At 39.6% G+C, this 21,411-nt stretch overlaps 1 protein-coding gene across 4 annotated transcripts in view; it reads left to right on the top strand.

Annotated features, from left to right (window-relative positions):
- Window positions 1-2,847: 2,847 nt before the first annotated feature.
- Window positions 2,848-21,411, top strand: part of TNKS (tankyrase) — a 161,379-nt gene continuing 142,815 nt past the window's right edge. For 2 of the 4 annotated variants that reach the window (XR_008710073.1, XM_055567203.1), the window contains exon 1: window positions 2,848-3,565. Coding sequence is in view for 3 of the 4 variants with exons in the window: in XM_055567203.1 (XP_055423178.1) it covers window positions 2,893-3,565 (673 nt within the window). In the remaining variant the exon portion in view is untranslated. The remainder of the gene's footprint in view (window positions 3,566-21,411) is intronic. The other 2 variants (XM_055567202.1, XM_055567201.1) reach the window with 2 other exon arrangements.

The following is a 21,411-nucleotide window of genomic DNA, read 5'->3' as shown; positions in this document are numbered from 1 at the left end:
CTGAGCGACTTCACTTTCACTTTTCACTGTCATGCATTGGAGAAGGAAATGGCAACCCACTCCAGTGTTCTTGCCTGGAGAATTCCGGGGACGGGGGAGCCTGGTGGGCTGCCGTCCATGGGGTCACACAGAGTCGGACACGACTGAAGTGATTTAGCAGCAGCAGCAGATGCATTTTGAATTAGGGTGAACATTACTATGAGTAACTGGCATTCAGGGTAGCAGGTGACATAATTCCTGTGTTCCCAATCAGGGACAGGATCACAGTAAATGGGGCAAAGGGGAGTTATGGACACCTAATGCATCATGTTGATTCACCAACTCCTCAATGCCACCCCGTGCTGTCCATTAAGATTCAAAACCAGGAGAATGTGTGCTGTGAACAGATTTTAGTTACACTGAGGGAAGTTTTTCTATCCAGTCACACATTTGTCAATATGTGAACAATGGCACAAATTTATAAAACAAATGGATAACGTTTGTATTATAATCTGTAACCACAGACTGCTGCTGCTAAGTCGCTTCAGTTGTGTCCAACTCTGTGCGACCCCAAGGACAGCAGCCCACCAGGCTCCCCCGTCCCTGGGATTCTCCAGGCAAGAACACTAGAGTGGGTTGCCATTTCCTTCTCCAATGCATGAAAGTGAAGTGAAAGTGAAGTCGCTCAGTCGTATCCGACTCTTAGTGACCCCATGGACTGCAGCCTACCAGGCTCCTCCATCCATGGGATTTTCCAGGCAAGAGTACTGGAGTGGGGTGCCACAGACTAGATGGCAATAAATGTCACTCATAACATTAATTTTGTTTTTGGCCTTATTGTATTTAACGGTAGTCATCAATAAACTTACCTACTTATTTGGATGGGAACGTTAGCATCACACTACACTGAATAATGAACATGTGAAAAAGCAGTTTATCATGTGGTTTAATATTCTGCAAAGCGCAATTTCTACCTGACCCATCTAAATCTTGGACATTTCTTAAGACACAGACTCTCCATCTATGTCCACTCTCTTGGAATAATGCTATTTTTTTAAATTTCCATAACGCCTACTTTACTATTAAACAAGAAGCAGGAAATGGAGACCTTAATGAGATGATCCAAATCATCGATACATTTTTTTTGATGGTAGACAATAAAAAAAGGAAGGTATAGGCAGAGGAAAGAGAAAGAAATTGCTGAAGAATGGTTTCTGAAGGTGAATGATGGGTGCAGCAAGCCGGTTTTTATCTTAGTTTGGGAAGGAGAGGGAAGAAGGATGAGAAGGTCAACTAAAAAGAATTCAAAAGAAAGGAACATGTTTGTAATTATTTCAGTCAAGTTTAAGATGAGAAATGAAAGCACAGAGATAACAGAATAGAAAAAAACATAATTTTAGTAGTTAACATTCATTGAACTATTAATTCCATTTTGCAGAGGGGAACCTAAGACAAGAGGGGTTCAATAGCTTGCCCAAATCTACAGAGCTCGTTCATGGCAGAGCCTGAATTTCAATCCTTGCAATCCGAACTTCTATTTTAAAATGAGGTACTTAACGAAGCACATACAGTGAGAACTCTCATAGAGAGCAGACATAGAGACCAAGGGATTAACTGGGAGGGGGAGAAGGCCGCATTAAAAAAAAAATTTTTTTAACCAGTGGGCTAATTATATGCGTTGTATGTTAGTCCCTCACTCGTGTCCGACTCTTTGCGACCCCATGGTCTGTAGCCCACCAGCCTCCTATGTCCATGAGATTCTCCAGGCAAGAATACTGGAGTGGATTGCCATTCCCTTCCCTAGGGGATGTTTCTGACCCAGGAATCGAACCTGTCTCCTGCATTGCAGGCAGATCTTTACCATCCGAGTCACAAGGGAAGCAGACAAAACACTTTGTATATGTTAGCTCATTTAATTCAGCTAACAATTCTATTCGATAGATACTCCTTGGAAGGAAAGTTATGACCAACCTAGATAGCGTATTCAAAAGCAGAGACATTACTTTGCCAACAAAGGTCTGTCTAGCCAAGGCTATGGTTTTTCCTGTGGTCATGTATGGATGTGAGAGTTGGACTGTGAAGAAGGCTGAGCGCGAAAGAATTGATGCTTTTGAACTGTGGTGTTGGAGAAGACTCTTGAGAGTCCCTTGGACTGCAAGGAGATCCAACCAGTCCATTCTGAAGGAGATCAGCCCTGGGATTTCTTTGGAAGGAATGATGCTAAAGCTGAAAGTCCAGTACTTTGGCCACCTCATGCGAAGAGTTGACTCATTGGAAAAGACCCTGATGCTGGGAGGGATTGGGGGCAGGAGGAGAAGGGGAAGACAGAGGATGAGATGGCTGGATGGCATCACTGACTCGATGGACGTGAGTCTGAGTGATCTCCGGGAGTTGGTGATGGACAGGGAGGCCTGGCGTGCTGCGATTCATGGGGTCGCAAAGAGTCGGACACGACTGAGCGACTGATCTGATCTGAGTTCATTTTTCAGACAGGGGCACTTGACATTTGATAAACGACACATATCTTGCACAGAGTTCCATCTCAATAGCAGGTTCTGCAGCAAGAGAAGGAAGGCTGAAGGAGACTTGGCAACAGAACGGAACAGGGCAAGGTAAGCAGGTTCAAAATGAGAAATGCAGGAAAAGTTTCTCACTTAAGCCCAGGCTAGTTCCAGTTTTCAAATCTCCCCGCCCAGCCCGCGAAGGCGTCACAAAGCCCGCCCCTCGGCGGCGAGGCCACGCCCCCTTCCGCGGAGGGGCTCGGAGCTCCCAATTCTTCCCTCCCACCCTCTGACCCCGCCCACTCATCCCAGCATCATTTCCTGTGCGCTGGGCGCTAATTGGTCCGGCAGTCGGAAGTGAGGGCGGGCGGTGGGGCCGTTGCCGCAGTGACAGAGCTGGGGGAGTCCGAAGATGGCGGCGTCGCGTCGCTCTCAGCATCATCACCACCATCATCAACAACAGCTCCAGCCCGCCCCAGGGGCTTCGGCGCCGCCGCCGCCACCTCCCCCCCCACTCAGCCCGGGCCTGGCCCCTGGGACCACCCCGGCCTCTCCTACGGTGGGCGGCCTGGCTCCGTTCGCCTCCCCGAGGCACGGCCTAGCGCTGCCGGAGGGGGATGGCAGTCGGGATCCGCCCGACAGGCCCCGATCCCCGGACCCGGTTGACAGTGCCAGCTGTTGCAGTCCCACGAGCACCATCTGTACGGTCGCCGCCGCTCCGGTGGTCCCGGCGGTTTCTGCCTCATCTGCCGTCGGGGTCGCTCCCAACACAGCCGGCGGCGGCAGTAACAATTCACCGTCGTCCTCTTCTTCCCCGACTTCTTCCTCCTCTTCCTCTCCATCCTCCCCCGGATCGAGCTTGGCGGAGAGCCCCGAGGCGGCCGGAGTTAGCACCACAGCACCATTGGGGCCTGGGGCTGCGGGCCCGGGGCCAGGGGTCCCAGCAGTGAGCGGAGCCCTGCGGGAACTGCTGGAGGCCTGTCGCAATGGGGACGTGTCCCGGGTAAAGAGGCTGGTGGACGCGGCAAACGTGAATGCTAAGGACATGGCCGGCCGGAAGTCTTCTCCCCTGCACTTCGCTGCAGGTCAGAGACTTTTTGAATTGTTTATTAAGGGTTTTGTGTTTGGCACTGGGCTCCTGGTAGGGAAAGAAAACGAGTTATGATGATGGGAACGATGGGGGCGTGGTGATGATGCCTCAGTACGTCTCGAGAAGCCTTGAGGTTCCTTTCTTTAGGAGGTGCCAGGGTGACGGGGGCGTGGTAGGGGAACGTGTGAGTCCCTTCTTTTTAGTTTGCACAGTGATCCTCATGCTCATGCCCAGCCTCCCTTAGTGGTCGTCTCAGGACATGGATATACTTAACTTTTTCAGTTCCGAGTGTGTCGGAATAAAGTTGATCTGAGCAGCGTTAGAGTAGTTTTGTCGTGTGTTTGCTGATTTCCTTTTTACAGGAGTAATGTCGCATGAGGACAAACTAGACCAAGAGAAGTTTAATAAAACTCAACAAGTGTTAAGTAGCTATCGTAACCTCATCATTAATATAAGAGACTTAAATGCGAGACTTAAATGAAGTTAGTGAAACTTTCTCCGCTTTTGAGGTAGTGTACAATCCGATTGGGTAGATCAAAATGTGCGTATGTGAAACAACTGGAGAAGAATATTTGGATGCATTATGTGATGGCAGAAGAAAAGGCTTTGAAGTTCTGGCAACTGCTGTCTGTTGCCTGTGTAACAGATAATTTACCTTATCTCAGTAGCCTCAGTCTCCTCATGGGCAAAAATGTATATGGGGATTGTGTGAGGATTTACTGAGAAGTATCTGGGACCTAAGTTCTCCCCCTAAAATACTTATTCCTAAAACCTGGACCACTGCACCCTTTTTTTTTTTTTAAAGCAAGTAATTATTTTTTTTTAAAAACAGATAATATGTTTTTATAAAATACAGAGAAATTTAAAACAAAAAGGATCATAATCTCATTGCCTAGATACCTCCCATTAACATTAAAAAAATAAAGATGATAAGGTTATATACCTTAGAAATGTTACATTAGAAATGTGTATGTTGTATGTATATTCATATAGTACAGAAATATACGAAATGAAAAAGCATCACACATAAACATCAAAGATCATACTCTGAAGATAACTTCTGTTAAGTTTCATGCTGTATTTCTAATATATACCACTCTTTGAGTTTGTTCTGTTAATGTAAAGCGTATGTTAAGAACTTAATGTATTGTTTATTTCTACCAGAACTCGGAAAATATTTTTATCCTCATTTTACAGATGACAAAAGTGAAGCATGTACACTTAAATAATCCTAAATTCACAAAAGAAGTAGTGGAACTTGGATTTAAACTCAGTTTGATTTTGAAATGTGTGAAGTCCAGGTTAAACAATTACACTTGGTTTAAGATCACTTTTCATTTTTGTGAGTAATTTTTATGGAGTTTTCACTTTGGCAGTGTTTGGGGAGAAGTAATTGGGGGCATATACACTCCAAGAGTGATGTTCACACTTTTTTTTTTTTTTTTTGCAGTCTATACTTAGCAATAAATTTTATTTTGTAACATGCAAAGTGAATCAAAAATTTCAGGAAACAGTTCTTTGCCTTGCTACATGTGTTGTACTCTGATATTTTATATCCTAATCCATTTCCTTTCTTGCAAATGCTGTTTGTTATCCCATTAATGAGTCATGGTCAGCAATGTGAGAAATACTTAACAGGAAATCATTATTAGATCGCTGGGAATGTGGACACTACTATTAGGAAAGATTGAGGGCAGGAGGAGAATGGGGCGACAGAGGGTGAGAGAGTTGGATGGCATCATCGACACCATAGACTTGAGTTTGAGCAGACCGGGGAAATGGTGAAGGGCAGGGAAGCCTGGCATGCTGCAGTCTGTAGGGTCACAAAGAGTCAGACATGGCTCAGCAACTGAACATCAACTATTAGGAATGTAGAATTGAATCAAAATCAGGCTCCCATTTAAGTGAACAGATGCTCACAAGTGTTGCTTGTTTTAGATGAAATCATTTCTTTTTTTTAGGCAGGATGAAAGATCTATAATAAATGAAGCAAGACTGCCTTTGTAGACTTTATTCCAAATTTTACTATTAGAACACGTTGTTTCACGAATCTTGTCATTTTTCATCATACTGCATTGTAAGTAATCACTTGCAGATGATAGTTACATTAATTTTGGTAATATTTAGGATTAGTCACACATAAAATAGTGCTTATCTCCCAAGTCACATCTTCTGTTTGCCACAATAGTTACTTTTTATTCTGTTTTTAGAGTTTTATGTGTACCCAGCTAAGCTAGAAGACAAACAGTGAAACAGTCCTGTAATTATGTTGTAGTTATGAGACCCTGGCTTATTTAGGGAAAAAAAATAATCTGTTTTAGTTCCGTGTGGAAAAGGGAACAAAAACAGTGAAACTGTCTATGGTGTAAAAGTAGTCAATTTACTGTATTTCATGTTTATGTTCATAGCATTAAAGCTTTGTTTAATCTAGTCATCTTCATGCCTAGGCTGGGTAATTAAAAGTGATTCTCAGTTGACTATTACTTGATGGGAATGCTAGTCACTGAATGTCATGGAAGAGCTGTTTTAAAGATAGGAAATTGGTACCATGCCTTGGATGAAAAGATTTAAAAATTGTAGTTCCAGTGTTCCACACATCTTTTATTACTTAAGATGTGAAAGTCGCTCAGTCGTGTCCAGCTCTTTGGGATCCTATGGACTTTACAGAACCCCATGGAATTCTCCAGGCCAGAATACTGGAGTGGGTAGCCTTTCCCTTCTCCAGGGGATCTTCCCAACCCAGGGATTGAACCCAGGTCTCCCACATTGCAGGTAGATTCTTTACCAGCTGAGCCACAAGGGAAGCCCAAGAATGCTGGAGTGGGTAGCCTATCCCTTCTCCAGATGATCTTCCTGACACAGAAATCAAAACGGGATCTCCTGCATTGTAGGCGGATTCTTTACCAAGTGAGCTGATAGCTTATCATAGGTTGGTGTTAAATATTGACACAGTTTTGAAGTGGTCAGTTGTCCTTACCCGTATGGAGCTTATAGTCTACTGGGGAAAACTAAAAGCAACAATAACAAAAACCCCACAAAGTGTCCTAGAGTGATAGGAAAAGTAAACTCTTCTCTTTTGGAGCAGGCAGTTAAGGACGTTTGTCCTGATTTTAGATCATTTAAAGAAGTCTTTCTAGATAAAGAGATGTTTTAAAGCGAGGATTTAAAGGATGAGTCCAAGCTAGCCAAGCAAAGATGGGAAGGAAGAATGTTAATTAATGCCTTTATTTCCATTTAAAAATAAGTATAGTTCTATAGAATGAAATGAAATCATTTTTAAGGCTCTTTGAAGTGCTGTGGAGTCATATTCATATTTACATCCTTATGCCTTTTTTTTAAAACCATAATTCTTTCCAGCAGCGGAGTTAAGAATCCTTTCTATCTCACTTTGGACTGTGATAATTGTTAAATGTGTCTTAGAGACAGTATTAATAATGTCCACAACTAGAAACATAATCTTTAGTTTCCACTGTTGGTATAGATTCTTACAGTACTGCTTCTGATACCTTCTTAAAATGACTATATTAAAATGATCCAGAAGAAGGAAATGGCATCCCACTTCAGTGTTCTTGACTGGAGAATCCCAGAGACAGAGGAGCCTGGTAAGAGGCCATCTATGGGGTCTCACAGAGTCGGACACGATTGAAGTGACTTAGTAGCAGCAGCAGCAGCAGAGTTTATATAAGACTTACAGATAAGATGCTTGACCCTGGTTGTTCAAAGGACTATTAAAGCTGTTGAAATAGGATCAATTTAGAGTGATGTATCTCATGAATTAAATTCCTAGTAATGATGCATTTTTGTTAAAGGACCAGTATATTCTGATGAGTTTTCTTTTTAAAGAAAAGTTCGGATAAGGTCTTTGTGAAAAAACAACAACGAAAAAAGTGTTTAATGAAGCACTGATTTCTGAAATTTCATGATATTTACTTTAAACTGAAGAAATTTTGAAGTAGGCTTCCTGGTTACTTTAATGGTGAGCATTAGTTAACGTATGACTTGACTAGGACTTGTAATATAGGGTACTTCAATATCAAAACCAGCAAAATATGTATGGGAGTTTTGTGCTTTCTTTTGATTTCAAAGATATCTCCCTCAACGCATATTAACCATATAGAGATTGCCCTACTCATTTCTCTTTCTCTTAATTTTTTCCATCATGTCCATACTTGTCCCCCTACCTCCATCTCCTTCACTGTTTCAATTCTGTTTAAAAAAGAACGAAACAAAACATTGGGCTCTAGACTGTTGTTGCCCATCAGTAGGTAAAAAAATGAGTCAGAACACTTTAGTTCTGGAATGGGAATCTTTCTATACATTATCTGGCAAAGTCCTTGATTATACAAATGTTTATGTAGTTATATAGTCCTTGATTATAGCAAATGTTTTTGCCTCAAGGTTTAGCAAAGGTCCGATTTGATACAAGAAGAAAAGGAGCTAGTTTCATAAATATCTTCTCAGACTTAAAATTGTTGGCTACAAACTGAATTATCTTTTACTTAGTCTTTTCTCAACATCTTATACTTTGGTTAAGGTACCACTTTAAAAAAGTTCACATAGAACTTTTAGTTAGACAGGTGTACAAAGTGTCTCTTTCTTTTGGATTAATGGTACTACTCTTTGGAAGCAAATGATTGAAAGAGCAAATTAGTTAAATGAAGGTGTTATGTGTCTCTCAATAGTAGTAAGTTGGTAACAAGCAGACTGCAACCATAGAGGAATACGTACATTGGTTAAAAATACTGTCTGATTTCTGTTATATACCTGTCTGCTTATATTTTCCTTTATACAGCAGTATTTTTTTTTTATGATGTGTAATCTGTAGACATTTGTGCAGCTGCCCGTAAATACACCAGTATACATATCATTATCCAGAGTTTAGTGTTTGTTTAAAGATTTGTCTTTTCATATAAAATCTGTACAAATCTTACATCTTATATTCACAGAATTCTGACAAATGCAAATGCCTGTATAATCCAAATTGTTACAGCTAATTTAGAAAGTTCCTTCATGTTATTTCCCTCTATCCCTACCCCTCCCCTCCCAGCAGACACATTGCTCCAACTTTTTTCCACTATAGATTGAGTTGTCTGTTTTAGAAGTTCATATAAATGGAATTATGCAATATTTCCTTTTTTGGTAAGACTTCTTTTGCTAAGCATAATGCTTTTGATGTAACTTGTATCAGTAGTAGGTACTTCATTATATGGGCATGCTACATTTGCTTTATACCTTCAGTTTGGTTTATCCCTACTTTTAGACCCTTAGGCTGTTTTCAATTTTTGACTATTATGAATAAAGCTGTTACGCTCATTCTTGTAAAATTCTTTTTGAGAACGTAGATCTTTCTCAGTACCTCGTATTGAAATCGCTGGGCTTTAGGGTAGGTAAATTTTAAGTTTTATAAGAAACTGCCAGACCTTTTCTCAGGGTGGATGTGCCATTTTACATTCCCATTAACAACATACAAGAGTTCCCATTGTTCCATGTCTTTGCCAACATTTAATGTTTTCTGTTGCTTTCATTTTAACCAGTCTGATGAGAATGTGTGGTATCTCATTCTGCTTTTATTTTGCATTTCCCTGACCTTTCCATGTGTTTATCTGCCATTTATATTTTTTCATAAAGTCCACTTACCCTTTTTTTAAACTGGGCAAATCAGTAGGACTATATTAGTAATTATTAAAGCCTACTATATTCAGTTCAGTTCAGTTCAGTTCAGTTCAGTCGCTCAGTCGTGTCCGACTCTTTGCGACCCCATGAATCGCAGCACGCCAGGCCTCCCTGTCCATCACCAACTCCCGGAGTTCACTCAGACTCACGTCCATCGAGTCAGTGATGCCATCCAGCCATCTCATCCTCTGTCGTCCCCTTCTCCTCCTGCCCCCAATCCCTCCCAGCATCAGAGTCTTTTCCAATGAGTCAACTCTTCGCATGAGGTGGCCAAAGTACTGGAGTTTCAGCTTTAGCATCATTCCTTCCAAAGAAATCCCAGGGCTGATCTCCTTCAGAATGGACTGGTTGGATCTCCTTGCAGTCCAAGGGACTCTCAAGAGTCTTCTCCAACACCACAGTTCAAAAGCATCAATTCTTTGGTGCCCAGTTTTCTTCACAGTCCAACTCTCACATCCATACATGACCACAGGAAAAACCATAGCCTTGACTAGATGGACCTTTGTTGGCAAAGTAATGTCTCTACTTTTGAATATGCTATCTAGGTTGGTCATAACTTTCCTTCCAAGGAATGTCTTTTAATTTCATGGCTGCAGTCACCATCTTCAGTGATTTTGGAGCCCAGAAAAATAAAGTCTGACACTGTTTCCACTGTTTCCCCATCTATTTCCCATGAAGTGATGGGAACAGATGCCATGATCTTCATTTTCTGAATGTTGAGCTTTAAGCCAACTTTTTCACTCTCCTCTTTCACTTTCATCAAGAGGCTTTTTAGTTCCTCTTCACTTTCTGCCATAAGGGTGGTGTCATCTGCTTATCTGAGTTATTGATATTTCTCCTGGCAATCTTGATTCCAGCTTGTGTTTCTTCCAGTCCAGCGTTTCTCATGATGTACTCTGCATAGAAGTTAAATAAACAGGGTGACAATATACAGCCTTGATGTACTCCTTTTCCTATTTGGAACCAGTCTGTTGTTCCATGTCCAGTTCTAACTGTTGCTTCCTGACCTGCATAAAGGTTTCTCAAGAGGCAGGTCAGGTGGTCTGGTATTCCCATCTCTGTTAGAATTTTCCACAGTTTCTTGTGATCCACACAGTCAAAGGCTTTGGCATAGTCAATAAAGCAGAAATAGATGTTTTTCTGGAACGCTCTTGCTTTTTCGATGATCCAGCGGATGTTGGCAATTTGATCTCTGGTTCCTCTGCCTTTTCTAAAACCAGCTTGAACATCTGGAAGTTCACGGTTCACGTATTGCTGAAGCCTGGCTTGGAGAATTTTGAGCATTACTTTACTAGTGTGTGAGATGAGTGTAATTGTGCGGTAGTTTGAGCATTCTTTGGCATTGCCTTTCTTTGGGATTGGAATGAAAACTGACCTTTTCCAGTCCTGTGACCCCTGCTGAGTTTTCCAAATTTGCTGGCATATTAGTAACTGTATTTCCTAATGTGTATGAAGCTACCCCAACACTTCCCTGATTTCCCCTAGTGGCTCAGATGGTAAAGGATCTGCCTGCAATGTGGGGGACCCAGGTTTGATCCCTGGGTCAGGAAGATCCCCTGGAGAAGGGAATGGCAATCCACTCCAGTATTCTTGCCTGAAGAATCCCCATGAACAGAGGAGCCTGGCAGGCTACAGTCATGGGGTCACGAAGAGTAAGACTCGACTGAGTCACTAACACTTCTGCTTTTCACCCCAAAACTTAGTAGCTTCAAATAACAAGCATATTTTATTTTCTGTGGTTCGAGATTCCAGGTGTAGGTCAGGAATCTGGGCAGGCAGATTCCTTACCATCTGAGCCACCAGGGAGGCCCCTTTTGTGTGTGTGTGTATATATATATATATATAAAACTTAGTTTTATATATATATATATATAAAACTTAGTTATATATATATGTAACTGAATCAGTGTGCTATATACCTGAAACTTACAAACATTGTATATGTTCAGTTAAAATTATTTCTGTGCATTACTACAACAGAACAATGTATAGCTATGTTTTCCATCCTTTGCAAAAAAGAATAATGTAATTTTACTTTTTCCTTGTAATTTACCTTGTAAATTTATGTTTTCATAATTTTACTGGCATTGTTAGATATATAAACTTAGGCATGTGAAAGTATTAGTCGCTCAGTCCTATCTGACTCTTTGTGACCCCGTGGTTCCTCTGTCCATGGAATACTCCAGGCAAGAATACTGAAGTGGGTTGTCATTTCCTTCTCCAGGGGATCTTTCCAACCCAGGGATCAGACCTAGTCTCCCACATTGCAGACAGACTCTTTACCGTCTGAGCCACCCCAAAAAAGAAAATATATCCTTATTTCTTTTAAAAGATTTCCCCTTTTACCTTTCATTTCTCATAAAGCAGAAGTTAGGAAACTTTATATATATGGCCAGACAGTAAAGATTTTAGGCTGCATGCCCTGTGGATCTCTGTTTCAACTGTGTCATCTGGTCACCTCTGCTTTTGTGCCATGAAAGTATCCATAAACAATGCGTAAATGGATGGTATAGTTATGTTCCAATAAAACTTTATATGTAAAAGAGATGGCCAGATTTGGCACATGAGTTTTAGTTTGCTGATCCCTGTCATAAGGCATTGTGTGTATTTTTTTTTCACTTTTGTTTTCCTTCTTGTTTAGTCTTTACTTCTGAAAAACTTTTTTATTTTGAGTTATTTCTGAGTTCCGTCATCTTATTCTAACTCACATATATACTAGTCTTTCATATCTTACATCTTTTTCATATTGTCTTTTAGCTAATATTGAAATAGTAGATCCTAATTTTGTTTTTTTGGGGGGTCATTTTCTTCTAGTCTATATTGCTAATAGAGGTGTTACCCTGCTCACATTCTTATGAAAACTCTGCATGGAATTTGACCTCATTTTTTTTTTTTTTTTACTGCTCATTTTTAGAGAAATTAATTGCTAAATAATCAAGGATAAAAATAGAAGCCTGAACCTTGAGGGTAACTCCCCTTGTCCTTTCTCCTCATGTTGGACGTGGAACTCTGACCTAGAATATAGTAAGTCTCACAGGAAGGTTTGCAGGATCATCTCTTACAGGCATAGCATTTAAATTAAGCAACATAATTTTATATTAATATCTTAGTTTATATAGCCTACATTGCTGCTTTCTAGGAGCCTTAACCAGAGACATCGTGCTAAGGGCATTTTATAGGTAAGATGTCTTCCTCATAGTCTATTTACATAGAAGTTTTCATTAAGAGAGGCTTATCTAGTCACCTGCCTTTTTTTCCTCCCCGCAGGCATCCCTTTCTTTCGCAAGGAACTGACTAGGTCACAGGCTAGGTATGCCTTTCTTCCAAACCAGACATGATTCTTTGGCAGTTTAAAGACCAAAGAAATATATCTGGAGGATATATCTTCAAGAGCCAAGTTGTGAGCATAGATATGTTTAAAAAAAAAAAAGTTGGATCTTTAACTTAGAGCCTAGGAGAAGAAAAGTGATAGAGAAATGTAATAATGCTAAGCAAATGCATTTTATTTTAGTGTTAGGTCTTAGAAAGGAATAAACATCATCATGAGTCTTGCAATGAAATGCAGGTGAAAACACTAGAGTAACTTATTCATAAATGTATTTAATAGCCTGTTTTTGCTTCTTAAACAAAGAAATGTTTTGAGTAGTTGGTTGTAAAATATGTGAGAGATACAATTGAAGACACAAGAGCCTCTTAAATTCTCGTTTTCCCCCTATGTCAGGGTACTTAAAGTTACCTTGGTCTATGTTTATTCTTCTGACAGGAACACTCAGAAAGGTGGGTTGTAGCCCTGATCTTGGGGGGAGCCTAACACCTGTATCATCAATGTGGGTTCATAATAAGAATTGAGGAGAAGGCAATGGCACCCCACTCCAGTATTCTTGCCTGGAAAATCCCATGGACGGAGGAGCCTGGTAGGCTGCAGTCCATGGGGTCGCTAAGAGCTGGACACGACTGAGTGACTTCACTTTACTTTTCATTTTCATGCGTTAGAGAAGGAAATAGCAACCCACTCCAGTGTTCCTGCATGGAGAATCCCAGGGACGGTCGTACAGAGTTGGACACAACTGAAGTGACTTAGCAGCAGCAGCAGCATGGGTTTCTGGGGTATTTATACTAAAGCCCAGGTGCTCAAGATAACTTTGAGGTTCATGTTCTAAAAGTTATTTAATTTTGAATAATTGAGGAAAGTTATGAGTGTTTTGTTTCTGTGTGTCTACTGGGTTTTCCTTAAAAGGCTTCATCAGATATTCAGAATTGCTTTTCCCTAGTGAGTTGCTGGGACCTTTGTCAAGTAGAAACTTGCTTTGCCTGTTGGTTCAGGAATCTATGTTTAAAATTAAAATGAAAGCAGTGTGAGCTTAAACCTTTTTTTTTTTTTTTTCTTCAGTGTTTTCTTGGAATGTGTCAGTTCCCTTTTGAATTAAAGTTTGTGAATTTTTTAATTGTACAAAAAAAGGAAATAAAGTGTTGTACATTTTCCTTTCCCTTTTGCCTTTTTGGTGTAACACAAACTAAACTAATGGTTGGTGGCAGATGATTTATTGGCTTGTTTGTGTGGACTTGCAACCTTTTTTCTTCTGTGGTAGACTTTTTTTAAAAAAGAAGCAACTTTTGTTTTATTTTATGAAGAACACTCTTAAGTGAAGCTGGTGGGTTTTTTTTAAATTGTGAGGGTCTGATGGTGAAGAATGCAATGACTAATATGTGTCCAAGTATGTCAACGCTACAGAATACAATGACTGCTTGGTGCCAGTGTTTTGGTTCATGTCAAAGTGTCAGCAGTTTTACCTACTGTTGCTTTTGCATTATCATGAGCACTATCTTAATATTATTTTGTAAATGGTTTTGACTTCTCAGATCCCCCCAGAAAGGGTCTCTGGAACCACCAGGGGTCCACAGACCACACTTTGAAAACTGTTGAGCTAATACAAATAGTTCTTAATTTTGCTAACATTTTTTTTTTTTTTTTTGAGAATCTGATAATAGGTATGGACATTTCCTCTGAAATACATATTTAAACATCAAACTTACATGTAATTTTCAGAGGGTTATAACTTCGAGAAGCACTAGCTCAGTGGTTCTCAAACTTCGTATCAGAGTCACCGGGAAGGCTTTGTTAAGGCAGGTTGCTAGGCCAACACCCCCACTGCTTCTCATTCAGTTGGTCTGGAGTAGTCTGAGAATTTGTATTTTTTCATCCATCCTATTTGGTACTAAGACAATGGCACTCCACTCCAGTACTCTTGCCTGGAGAATCCCATGGATGGAGGAGCCTGGTGGGCTGCAGTCCATGGGGTCGCTAAGAGTTGGATGCAGCTGAGCGACTTCACTTTCACTTTTCACTTTCATGCATTGGAGAAGGAAATGGCAACCCACTCCAGTGTTCTCGCCTGGAGAATCCCAGGGATGGGGGAGCCAGGTGGGCTGCCGTCTGTGGGGTCGCACAGAGTCGGACACGACTGACGCGACGTAGCAGCAGCAACAGCAGAACTTTTATTAATCTGGAATTTTGCATTTTCCTTTAATTAGGAGATGTCCTGTCATTATTTCTACATGTATCTGTCCTCTCTTCCAGTCCTCTGTCTCGCCTCTCTCTTCTCTCCTTTATTTCAGTTTCTCCTCCAATGTTTTTTGGGAGAGTTTGTCAACCAGTTTTTCCTCAGGAATTGTTTCCTTTATTTCCACTATTATCCAGTCAATTTATTATATCCTTCATTTCTCCTATTATATTTTTCATGATAATATTTCCAGTTGGTTTCACTTGATAGATGTTTGTTCTCATGTTTTCAGTATTCTCCAGTTTTTCACTGGCAACACTTAATTTGCCAATTTTAAATATCTTTTTTTGGTCTATTAATTCTGCTCTCACTTATTCTGTCATGGTGCTTGCACTCCTCAGACATCCTGTTATTTTCTGCTGTGAGCTTATAATCCCTTGGAAATGACAGCTACTTGGGCCAGTATTGCATTTGAGAGGATGAGTTTGGGGTTCTAGCTTTTGGTTTTCCATGTGGTTTTAGCCAAATAAGGGCATGCGTCAGGGTAGAGAGGCCCTGGATGTGATGCCATCCTAGGTGCTCAGGGTTCCCCTGACTCTCTTCGGTCCTGTAGGCATGCGCTTTGCTTCCCACCTCAGCCAGGTCCCACTGCTCTGCCTCGTATTGTCCCTTCTCTTTAGGCTAGAGGTGCACTGGAGATACCGAACTCATGTTCTGCTGCAGCACAGGGGACAGCGTGGCAGGGGTGAGGTTAGGACTCAGATCACTTGCCTCTGTTCTCTGTCCTAGCCAGGGTGACCGATCATCTGCAGTTAAGCTGATGTTTCTTCCCACAGTGGCACTCAGCCTTTTTTTTTTCTTCCTTCCCAAGGAGCTGTGATTTTTTTTACCCTGTTTTTGTTTGTTTTGTATTTTTGTTGTTGTTTAAACTGGCATCTGGAATTCGTGTCTTATCCTTTCGCTTTTGGTGTTTTTTCCCAGTGTTTTGGGGGGAAACATACATTTTTCTACTGCTTCCTAATGAAATACTTCATTTTTTAGTGCTTCCTAATGCCATAGTTCTTTTCTTCAATCTAACTATAAATGTTTTCCTTTCTAAACCAGATTCTGTAAGATGGAGAAATTAAATTGGTCAGAATCCATCTTTGACAAATGAAAAATATATGCAACTTTATTGCTTTATAGAAGTCATTTTGTAGTTGGCTTTTTAAACTGTTATTTTAGAAGTAACAGGGAATATACTCCCTTTTGCTTAACCATGACTTCTGATGTAATGAAATGTAAAATAGTTCTTTATTTAAAAGGTGATATAGTTAGAATTGAAATTAGAAAAGGAAGTAATAATGACTTTGAATGTTAAGTAGAAAATGTATTTTTTTTGTCATAGAACATTTCTTATAAAGTAAGCAGAAATCTAATAGGTATCCAGGGATCTGTGTATATTGGACTGTGTAAATTTAACCCAGTCCATAGAAAACCTTTGACATTTTAAAGAATTATCACAAGACTTCCCCTACCTCCCAGTTTAGAGCATAATATTGTGGCATGTAATTTCCTCCACGCGTGCATGTGTGCTAAGTCGCTTCAGTCGTGTCCAACTCTTTGCGACTCTGTGGGCTGTAGCCCGCCAGGCTCCTCTGTCCATGGGGTTCTCCAGGCAAGAACACTGGAGTGGGTTGCCAGTGCCCTCCTCCAGGAGATCTTCCCGACCTAGGATCGAACCTGTGTCTCCTGCAGCTCTTGCATTGCAGGTTTCTTTACCACTGAGCCAGCGAGGAAACCCATAATATCCTCCATAAAATGTAGTGAAACTGAAAACTTAAAAAAAATAGAACTACCCATCATGCTGAAATGGATCTGCTCTTCTGGGTGTCCTCCTAATTTTGAGGCTGCCTCCTGCACATCAGCCAACATACAGGTGTGAGTCAGGCTTTTTTCCTTCTAGTTTTATTGAGATAAAGTTTGCTTTATCACACTGTATAGTTTTTAAGATGTATGGCATAATGATTGATTTATGTATGTCATGAAATGATTACCAGAGTAAGTATAGTGAATATCTGTCATCTCATATAAATAGAAAATGAAAAAGAAACAAATGTTTTTTCCTTGTGATGAGAATGCTTAGGATTTACTCTCTTAACATCTTTCATGTGTAACCTAGAGCAGTTGTAACTGTGTTTGTTCTGTTGCACATTACATCCTTCATACTTATAGCTGGACTTGTCTGTATTGACAATCTTTATTCAGTTCCCCTTCGTGCAGCCCCACCCGATCTCTGATAACCACAAATCTGATCTCTTTCTCTGAGTTTGTTTACTTTTTAAATACAGTTGACCCACGAATAATGCAGTGAACATAGTGGTGCAAAAAAGATATTTTTTTGAATTAGTGTTTTACTTTTGTTCAGAAAAATACCCAGAAGTGGACTTGCTGGATTGTCTAGTCATTTTTTTTCTTTTGAGGAACCTCCATACAGTTTTCCACAGTGACTACATGGTTTTCATTCCCACCAACACTACACAGCAGTTCCCTTTTTTCCACATCCTCACCAGCACTTATTATTTGTTGTCTTTTTGATAATAGTCATCCCAAGAGGTGTGAGGTGGTTTTTATTTGTATTTTCCTGATAAATAAGGAGTTGAACATCTTTCATGTGTTTCTGGGTCATCTGTATGTCTTATTTGGAAAAATGGTTCAGATCCTCTACCATTTTTAAAGTTGGGTAGGTTTTTTTTTTTTTGGTGTTGAGTTGTATAAGTTCATTGTATATTTTTGATATTAACCCCTTATCAGATACATCATTTGCAAATATTTCATTCAGTAAGTGGCCTTTCATTTTGTTGATAGTTCCCTTCATTGTGCAAAACTTTGTAGTTTGATGTAGTCTCATTTGTTTACTTTTGCGTTTGTTTCTCTCACCTGAGGAGTCATAACCCCCAAAATATTGCTAAGACTGAGGTCAGAGAGTGTACTGCCAGTGTTTTCTTCTAGAAGCTTTATGGTTTCAGGTCTTAAATTTAAGTCTCTAATCCATTTTTAATTTATTTTTGTACATAGCGTGATAAAGTAGTTCACTTTGGTTCTTTTGCCTGTAGCCATCTAATTTTCCCAACATCATTTATTGATTTTTAATTCAGTACGGTTATAAATTACTGTGCTTAATAGACCTTTAGAGATGCTCACAGATACCTGGAACTGCTGCTGCTGCTAAGTCGCTTCAGTCATGTCCGACTCTGTGTGACCCCATAGACGGCAGCCCACCAGGCTCCCCCATCCCTGGGATTCTCCAGGCGAGAACACTGGAGTGGGTGGCCATTTCCTTCTCCAATGCATGACAGTGAAAAGTGAAAGTGAAGTCGCTCAGTCGTGTCCAACTCCTCGAGACCCCATGGACTGCAGCCTACCAGGCTCCTCTGTCCCTGGATTCTCCAGGCAAGAACACTGGAGTGGGTTGCCATTTCCTCCTCCAATGCATGAAAGTAGAAAGTGAAAGTGAAGTCCCTCAGTCGTGTCCGGCTCGTAGCGACCCCATGGACTGCAGCCCACGAGGCTCCTCCGTCCATGGGATTTTCCAGGCAAGAGTACTGGAGTGGGGTGCCATTGCCTTCTCCATACCTGGAACTACTGGTATTAAATTGGTGAATAAGTTTGTTGGCTGGGAAAGATAAGTTACTTTAGAAACCTTTCAGCTATTGCATAAATGTGTCATGGCTGAATTTTGTTTCATTGAAAGTAATTTTATTGTCATTGTAAGAGCCTTGTTTTGTTTTGTTTTTTTTGGGTGGTGGAAATGGATTGGTATGCTTAAGAAAGTAAGCAGGTTATTCTGATATTTTAGGTTTAAGTTCTTCCTAAAGATTTTAGAGAAAACAGTGAACACATCTGTCACCAAGTAACATTTTATGTTTCGTAACTTTCTGTTATTTCTTCTGAGTTACTAAAATAGATATAATACATATATATATAATAATTAATGAGTTGTTTTTCTAGACAGTTCCAAACATATTTTATTGTTACTTTGAGAGTCTTTTGGGTACAAATTTTTGTATAAAAAAATTATAAAATGTGAGAGATGTGATATAAATTTTCTCATTGGTTTTATAAGTGTAGATCAATGAATTTAGCAGTTCAAATGATGTATAGCCTTGTTGCTTTGCTGACAATCCAGTTAGGTCGAAAATGTCTTTAGGCTATGATTTTGCTACTATAAATAAAAAAAACATCACGTTTAAATACTCCAGATACCTTAGGTTTTTCTCCTTCTATTAAATTTTAGAATGCATAGTTATTGGTTACAAGATTTAATATTGCCTACGCTTGTTCCTTTGAGGCTTTAATTTTAAGCAGTTTAAAATTCTGAACACAAGTGAAACAATTTTCTGTCTATAAACTCAGGCCTAGTGAATAGATACCAATGACCTTACATTTGATATTGAAACATCTTTGAGAGACTTTAATTGAAACTCTGACATTAGAATAAGAAAATTGTTATGTATATTGAGTGTAGATAATGTGTTATCAATTTAGGTTTTCCTCATAGTGCCAGTACAATACTTTACACATAATATATTTTTTAAGCTTTCTGAGTATGTAAAATAATAAAATTGTCTCTCATACTCTCTAGGGGAAATAAAATGCTAGAATTTATGAAAGAGGTTCATAAAACTTAGTTTAGTTGAGCAGTTCATCAGGGTGAACTTTTTATTGCTATTTGCTTGCCCTACTCAAATTCAGATTGATTATTTATGACTCAGAGGTTCTGCGTGATCTGGTTTTACTGACCTCCCCTAATGCACCACTGCCCCTTTCACCACCAAAGCAACAAAAACGTTAAAATACCCAATAATCCTTGAAAAATAAGGTATTAATGGAGAAAAACACAAAATAGAAGTACATATGAGATCTGAATTGAAGGAAAGGTATATCATACACATGGATTAGAAGACTCACTATTCTAAATTTGCAACTTACAGAATTAATTCTAGAAAAGGAACATATGTCAACATAATAGAGGCCATATGTGACAAGTCCATAGCTAACATCATGCTCAATGGTGAAAAGACAAAAGCGTTTTCTTTAAGATCAGGAACAATATAAGTGTATCCACTCTTGCCACTTTTATTCAACATAGCATTAGAAATCCTAGCCAGAGCAATTAGACAAGAAAAAGAGAAGTCATCCAGATTAAAAAAGAAATAAAATTATCATATTTGCAGATGATACTATATATAGAAAAACTTAAAGGCTCTATCAAAAAGGTTTAAATAAGAAAATTCAATAAAGTTGCAGGATATAAAATCAATATATAAAAATCTGTAGGCTTTCTTTACACTAATAATGAACTAATAGAGAAATTAAGAGAACAATCCCATTTACAAGTGTAAAAAAAGAATAAAATACCTAGGGTAAATTTAATCAAGGAAATGAAGACCTGTATATTGAAAGATGCTAATGAAAGAAATTGAAGAAGACAAATAAATGGAAAGATATTCTGTGCTCATGGATTAAAAGAATTAAAATTGTTAGAATGTCTGTACTACGATATAGCAATAAAGATTCCATGCAACCCCTATAAAAATTCCAAGGGTATATTTCACAGAAATAGAACAAAACAGTTCTCAGATTTGCATGGTATCACACAAAAGACTCCAAATAGCCAAAGCAATCTTGAAAAAGAAAAACAAAGCTGAAGATACCACATTCTCTGACTTCAAACTATATTACAAAGCTAACTTAATAAAAACAGTATGATATTGGCATAAAAAAAGACATACAGCTCAATGGACAGAATAGAGAGCCCAGAAATAAACCCATTCATATATGGTCAATTAATTTATGACAAAGGAACCAAGAATATACAATGAGGAAAGGACAGTCTCTTTAATAAATGGTGTTGGGAGAATGGACAGCTACATGCAACAGAGTGAAACTGGACCACTATCTTACACCATACACAAAAATTAACTCAAAATGGATTAAAGACCTTAGCGTAAGACCTAAAACCATAAATCTCTTAGAAGAAAACATAGGTGAAATCTCCTTGACATAGCTCTTGGTGATGATTTTTTGACTCTGACACCAAAAGCAAAACAACAAAAGCAAAAATAAGTAGACTACATTGAACTAAAAGGCCTCTGCATAGTGAAGGAAACCATCAACAAAAATGAGAAAGCAACCTACTGAGTGGAAGAAAGTATTTGTGAATGATGTTTCTGGTAAAAGGTTAATGTCCAAAATGTACAAAGAATTCATGTTGAAAACAATGTTGAAAGAATGTGTGTGCGTGGGTGGGTAGATTGACCTTGAGTAATTAGAGTCTCTCCAAGTTTTTATCTTTGGGCTAAGAATTGGATGACAGAAGGAGCTAGGCATGTAAGATCTGGGTCTTCAGGCAGAGAACACAGCAAGTACAAAGTCCTATAGGCTGAAATAAGTTTGTCATATCCAGGGAACAGAAAGTGAAAGACACGGTTAGTAAAGCTCAATGAGATAGGAGAGGTGAGAGTGGCCAACTCACTCGTTAAGGCATCAGATCAGATCAGATCAGTCACTCAGTCATGTCCGACTCTGCAACCCCATAAATTGCAGCACACCAGGCCTCCCTGTCCATCACCAATTCCCGGAGTTCACTGAGACCACGTCCATCAAGTCAGTGATGCCATCCAGC

Source organism: Bubalus kerabau, chromosome 2, assembly GCF_029407905.1.
Source record: "Bubalus kerabau isolate K-KA32 ecotype Philippines breed swamp buffalo chromosome 2, PCC_UOA_SB_1v2, whole genome shotgun sequence".
Lineage (NCBI taxonomy): Eukaryota > Metazoa > Chordata > Mammalia > Artiodactyla > Bovidae > Bubalus > Bubalus kerabau.
Note: the sequence above shows the minus strand (reverse complement) of the source record. Positions and strands in the feature narration are given on the sequence as shown.